Source organism: Poecilia latipinna, unplaced genomic scaffold (genome assembly GCF_001443285.1).
Source record: "Poecilia latipinna isolate Pla-1442-1.1 unplaced genomic scaffold, P_latipinna-1.0 Scaffold3035, whole genome shotgun sequence".
Lineage (NCBI taxonomy): Eukaryota > Metazoa > Chordata > Actinopteri > Cyprinodontiformes > Poeciliidae > Poecilia > Poecilia latipinna.
Genome location: NW_015115651.1, coordinates 47198 through 53122, shown reverse-complemented (window position 1 = coordinate 53122; position 5925 = coordinate 47198). Strand labels below are relative to the sequence as shown.

At 44.5% G+C, this 5925-nt stretch overlaps 1 protein-coding gene and 1 long non-coding RNA gene across 4 annotated transcripts in view; one reads left to right on the top strand and one right to left on the bottom strand.

Moving 5' to 3' along the window:
- Nucleotides 1–1231, bottom strand: part of LOC106939942 (uncharacterized) — a 9093-nt gene extending 7862 nt beyond the window's left edge. Inside the window, exon 1 of the long non-coding RNA XR_001422957.1 lies at nt 731–1231. This is a non-coding gene — a long non-coding RNA (uncharacterized LOC106939942). The remainder of the gene's footprint in view (nt 1–730) is intronic.
- A 1084-nt stretch (nt 1232–2315) lies between these two features.
- Nucleotides 2316–5925, top strand: part of stard15 (StAR-related lipid transfer (START) domain containing 15) — a 17404-nt gene continuing 13794 nt past the window's right edge. Inside the window, exons 1-2 of one of the 3 annotated variants that reach the window (XM_015022529.1) lie at nt 2316–2603; nt 4567–4803. In XM_015022529.1, coding sequence (XP_014878015.1) covers nt 4657–4803 — 147 coding nt within the window. In that variant the 5' untranslated portion in view covers nt 2316–2603; nt 4567–4656. Of the gene's footprint in view, nt 2604–4164; nt 4804–5925 lie in introns of those variants that run through there. The other 2 variants (XM_015022528.1, XM_015022530.1) reach the window with 2 other exon arrangements.

Genomic DNA, 5925 nt, shown 5'->3' with positions numbered 1-5925 from the left:
GTAGAAAGTACCCATTATTAAATCTACTTAAGTAAAGTACAGATACATGAAAATTGTACTTAAGTACAGTAACGAAGTACTTTCCACCACTGATTACCATCACAGGAAAACTGTTTATCTGCCTCATCTGAGGCTATGCTAACTAGCCTAGCATTTATGGCAGACTGTAGCAGCAGACAGAAATGGGGAGGGATGAGCAGCGCATACACAAGAGTGACTGACAGCTCTAAGACTGTAGCTACAAGCAGAGATCTGATCACAGACTAGAAAAGTTACGAACTGCAGCTTTAAATCACCCGGTCCAGAACCTCAACTGGGTCAGTACCAACTGGGTCAACCTTAAATGACCTGATTCCACCTTTATGAGACTCAGTCCACTTTAAAAGAACCGGTTCATATGAACTCAGACTCCCTCTGTAACTAACTGGGTCCACCTTAAACTGAGACGGTTCTGGCAGAACCTCCGGCACCGAGTAGTACTGACCTGCTGTAGGTTTCACTGCTACAGTAATACTCGTGATACTTCAGTACAACGTCATTGTCCTGCTCCATTATCCTGAGCGTCCAGCAGAGGGCGCCCTGCAGGTCCAGATGTCCGGACCTGGACAAGTTCTGCAGAACTTTTCCTGCTCGGACCCAGAAGAACTTCTGTCTCTGATCCGCTTAAAGTAACCGTTTGTCAGTTCTTGGAGCAGAACTCTGAGCGGTTCGGTTCGGTTCGGACACTCACCCCTGCTGCCGGCCTCGGATCCGGCTGTGCTGCAGAACCGTCTGGTACGGAGACCGGGACTCGCACATGGCCAGAACCATGGCCAGAACCGAAACCAGCAACCACGACTTCATCTCGACTAAAAAAAGTCCAACTCCTGGTACCGTCCGAACCGTCCTGCTACTCTGCTCCCAAGGTTCTGCTGCTGCCTGAGGAGGAGGAGCAGAGGGAGGGGGGCCGGGGGAGGAAGAGGAGGTGGAAAGCCTGGAGGAGGGGCAGAGACCCAGTTAAAGTTCTGACCTCAGCCCGCTGAGGGAACTGGATCAGAACCGAGCCTTCACAACTCTGACTGGGACCGTCCTTTTCCAAACAAAGCTGGAAAACCGAAGGGGCGTGGCCAGCACAGGGGGCGGGGCTTCACCGCACCTGAAACTCATCAGCCTGTCAAGTTCTGATGACCCGGAGGTTTTGTCGAAACTGTGGACTCAGCAGGTGTTGTCATGGCAACCAAACATCATGGCTGTGAAGAGACTTCATCACAAAGAACATGATGGGGGGATCCAGGATCCAGAACCTTTCTATTCACGTTAATTTATCACCGACCAAACAGAAATGAATCAGAGCTTTATCATCATCATCATCATCATCATCAGTCTGATGGAAACCAGAACTGGGAACAGACCAGTCCCAGTTAATGAACTGGGACTGGGCGTCTCCACCTCAATCTGTTTCCAGTTAGAGCTTCCTCTGCAGCACCAGGAGAGTGTGTGAGTGTGTGTGTGTGTGTGTGGGACACAGAGCTGCTTTGTGCACACGGCCAGGTTTCCAGATGTTCTCAGAGGTCAAGGGTCAGCAGCAGGAGAAGCCCACAATCAGTTTATAAATATGACGAATCATCTGAAAACTAACAGCTGTGATTTGATCAGGATCAGCAGACCAAGAGTCTGAGTCCTGATCCAGGAGAATCCAGGAGATTCCAGGATGAGAGAATCTGTTGGTCTGAAAATCAAACTTGATCCGGTTCCTTCTGACAGGAATGAAAGCAGAACCATGTGGAGTTCCTGAACTTCTTCATTTCAAATTTTGATGATTAAACAAAAACAGAAAATCTTCCTTCTCGTTTTCAGTTCATTTATGTTGCAATAATTCATAACAAACGTTTGGAGCCATTTTGTTCTGGATTGCAGGACATTTAATGTAAATAAAGTTTTTCATGTTTCAAATGTTTTTAACTGTTAAAATAAACCCGATTCATGTTTGTCTTCCTTTAGTTCAAATTTTTTACATGATTACATCTACAGTTCTGGATGTTTCATATGTTTTAAATCTATTGGTTAGGATCACATGACCAAATATGCAAATTAGGTGACGCCGTCATCGAGACGCTGCTTCCGGTTTTAAATGTATTTTTGAAGAATCGGATCAGAACTTGGCTGAAGAAATTATTCAGATTAAAAGAAGAAAAATGATCAGGAACCGCTGAACCACCGACCCGTTCTACAGAACCTCTGGATACCTCTCAATAATCAATAATCAGGTCCCTCAATAATCAATAATCAGGTCCCTCAATAATCAGGTCCATCAGAACCTCTGGGTTCTGATGGACCTGATTATTGAGAATCTGGGATTATAATTTGGATTTAACTGGATGTGATTTAAATGTAATCTGTTCTAGAGTTCTGTTCATCAAACTGGACCGACCCGGCTACAGAGAATGAAGATGGACTCGCAGAAGACTTTCTCTGGGATTCATCAGATATACTGAAGCTTTAGATCCGTGGAGGACCGGAAGCTGTGCTTCCAGAACCATCCTGTCAGATGGAACAGGAAGTTTACCTGAACTGCATCCTCTGACGGACCAATCAGAAACCAGATGAGGCTTACCTGTCAGCAGGTGACCCTGATGATGTCATCCAGACAGGAGATCTTTGAGCTGCACTTGAAAGCACCTCATAGATCCTCTCCTGAACAGATGAGTTACGCTGAACCACAGCAGACAATGAATGATTCACTGATTGATCGATTTATTGGTTAATAGGGTAATGAGAGAAAGACATATGTTGCCAGGCCGGGAATCGAACCTACGACTGCCGCCACGAAGACTAAGGCCTCCATATGTGGGTTGTACTTTGCCACCGCAGCACCTCGGTTGGATTTTTAAGCCTGAAGAGGTCTTGTGCGAAATTCTGCCCCCCTGTGTCGGGAGCGCGCATTGCAGCCTGAGAGGATCCGTTCATTTTCACGGCGCTTCTGGTCGATTTCTCGGTGAAACCAACTCATATAATCATGTCAAGGTTGTAACATTCAGTTTAATCAGCTGCTGTTTAAAAAGAAGCAATAACAAAATCGTAAAATAAATAAATGAACGAGGTTTTCTTACGCTGTTTTGTGTTGTTTTTACTCACCAAACGAATCGGTCTTGTTGCTACTTTTGTCACCCTGACAAAAAAGTAAGTCACCAAACACAGTTTTCCAACACATTGTGTGAATTTATAATTTTTCATCGCTAATATAAGAGGACGGAAGCTGCTGATAGCAAGACACGAAGATTAGACTTCCTGAAAAGATGAGATGAGTGTAGGCTAAAATATACGGTTTCCCCCTCTTAACTTTGGAAATAGTGAGCAAATGTTTTCAAACTTACATGATTTATTGTTAATGATGAAAGGAATAAACAAAGCTAAAGACTTGGTAGAAAATTAATTTGTTCCCATTTTATGGAGGCGGAACAGATTTCAGGTAGCTGAAATATCCATTCTCTCCTCCCCCCATAACTTTGAGAAATAAAGAGCAACTGTTTCCAAATTCTCAAATATAATGTGCGATAGCATGTAGTATACTAGAAATGTTCTCAATCCAGTAATCTGTCATGTTTTACATTAGGACGGGATTTTTCCAGAAAGCTTTTCAGGAAGTCTTGTTTTTTGGTGCCCTATCAGCAGGTTTCCATTACATCAGGAATGAACAATGATAAATACACACAACGTGTTGGAAAACTGTGTTTGGTGACTGACTTTTATTTGTCAGGCATAAGAGAGAACAGTAGGAAAAAGAGCGATTCTCTTAGTGTTTAAAATAACACAAAACAAAGAAGACCTCCACACAAGACTTAGTTTATTTATTTTTTTTACAATTTTGTTAGCTGCCGATTAAACTGAAAGTTACAACCTTGACATGATTATATGAGATATTTTACCGAGAAATCCATCAGATTTGGTCAGATCCGAGCACTTTGTTAAATTTCACAGTCATATTTTCACCACTTTATTCACTCGTTTATAAATTAGTTTCAACCTAAACATTTAATTAGCTAAATATTTAATACCATAAATATTTAGCTCTATACTAAGTACCTTCCTTTATTTAGTTTGAAGCTAACAACTTAGCTAATTATTTAGCCAACAGATATAAATGTTTGGCTAATATGAGACAAGCAGAACTATCAAAATAAAAGCTGGGTTTTAAGAACTTTTTTTATAAAAGTTTGTGAGACCGAATCCTGAGCTAAACATTTGAATGAATAAGGTGAAATTATGACTCTTTTTTTTTCTGACTAAAATAACCCAAATTATTAATTTTTTTACTCCGTAACTTTGACCCATGGATGTCTGGGTCTCTTTGGTTTGGGAATTTTTGGTGCCAGGTGGGACGGGTTCTACCTGAGCCAGAACTTGATCCACTGTTTTCAAGCGGAGTGAGAGCTCTGACTGTCTGACCTATCTGTGCAGCAGGAGGCGGATAAAAGTTGCAGCATCACCTGCTGCATCTCAGACCCGACCTGAACCTGGACCCAGCGTTGGTCAGACAGGAGTTCCGGTCCGGCTCAGCCTGAGGTTCTGCTCTCTGACCCGCTCCAGGACCCGCTGCTGGTCTCTGTGGTTCAGTTCCTCCTCCTCCGGTCCGGTTCTGCTCGGAGCGCCGGAACAAGGCGGCCTGACTGATCGGAGATGCCGGTTCGGATCCCGGACGACTCGGACTTCTCCTCCTTTAAGGATCAGTGTCTGAGTCCGGACGGATGGAGCAGCCGGTACAACAAGGGCGGAGTGACGGTGTGGTGCCGCGAGCAGGACAGCAGCTCGATCCAGAAGATCAAGGTAACTCACCTGGGAGACCTTCACAATAAAAGCTCCAGGAAACATTTCACTTCAACCTCAGCAGCTGCAGATGAGACTTTCCTGCTGGTTCCGTCCACTGTGTGTGTGTGTGTGTGTAGGGGTTGAACGACTACATATTTTTTAAGGTCGACTACATCATGATAATAGTCGAGTCGATGTCGACTAGTCGCGGTGACGTCATAGTGACGTAAGCGCAAAAACCCTTCACAACTACTTGGAGGCTTTATCAGCTATTTTCACAGCAAGTATGGATCCCACACACACACACACACTCTCACCTTCTCCCGCTTTCCTAAGTCTATTATGCAGAATTAAAAGATAAACAGATCATTCTTCGTGAGCAGCTCAGAAAAGCTCGTTGCACAAAGTCGGGTCTGACTTTTTTTTTTTTCCAAACACCGGCTGATGCTGATGATCTCTGGACAGTTACTGGTATACGAGTCAAATTATCACACTGACCACTGGTGCTGTTGGAACATCACAAACCAAACTTATTATGAACGGATCCCGTTTGGTTACAGTTGAATTCAACGAAACCTCCTGCTGCTCCTCCTGCTGCTCCTCCTGCTGCTCCTCCTGCTGCTCCTCCTCCCGATGCGCAGCATGATCTCTGCTGACTCAGCAGCGGCTCTCTGAACCGACATGCAGACGGCGGCCAAGATCGCCTCTATCAGATCCTCAGGATGAAGCTTGGACTTGGTTTCCAGATGTAGTCAAACCACATCTTTATAAGAGCGTAAAGCTGCCAGGTTAAAAGCTTCAATACGCAGGGTGACGCTGATCAGTTGGATGGATAAAAAGCCTGACATCATGACGCGTTGTAACACATTACTCCGGTAGTCTTTTTTATTTATTTTTTTAAGGAATTTTTCGGCACTAGTTTATTTGACAACGATCTGACTATAAGGGGGCAGAGAGAGCGGAGACAGGCCTGGGCCCAGCGAACGGAGGACGGGAGTCGGACTCCTGATTACCGCGGGCTAAAGACTCTGTATGCGGGGCGCCGCGCTAACCACCGCCCCGCGCAACGCCCCTATTACAGTTTGTCTTCGTTAAATTATTTACATTTTTATACAATTTGAGCTTTCTGGCGAACTCACC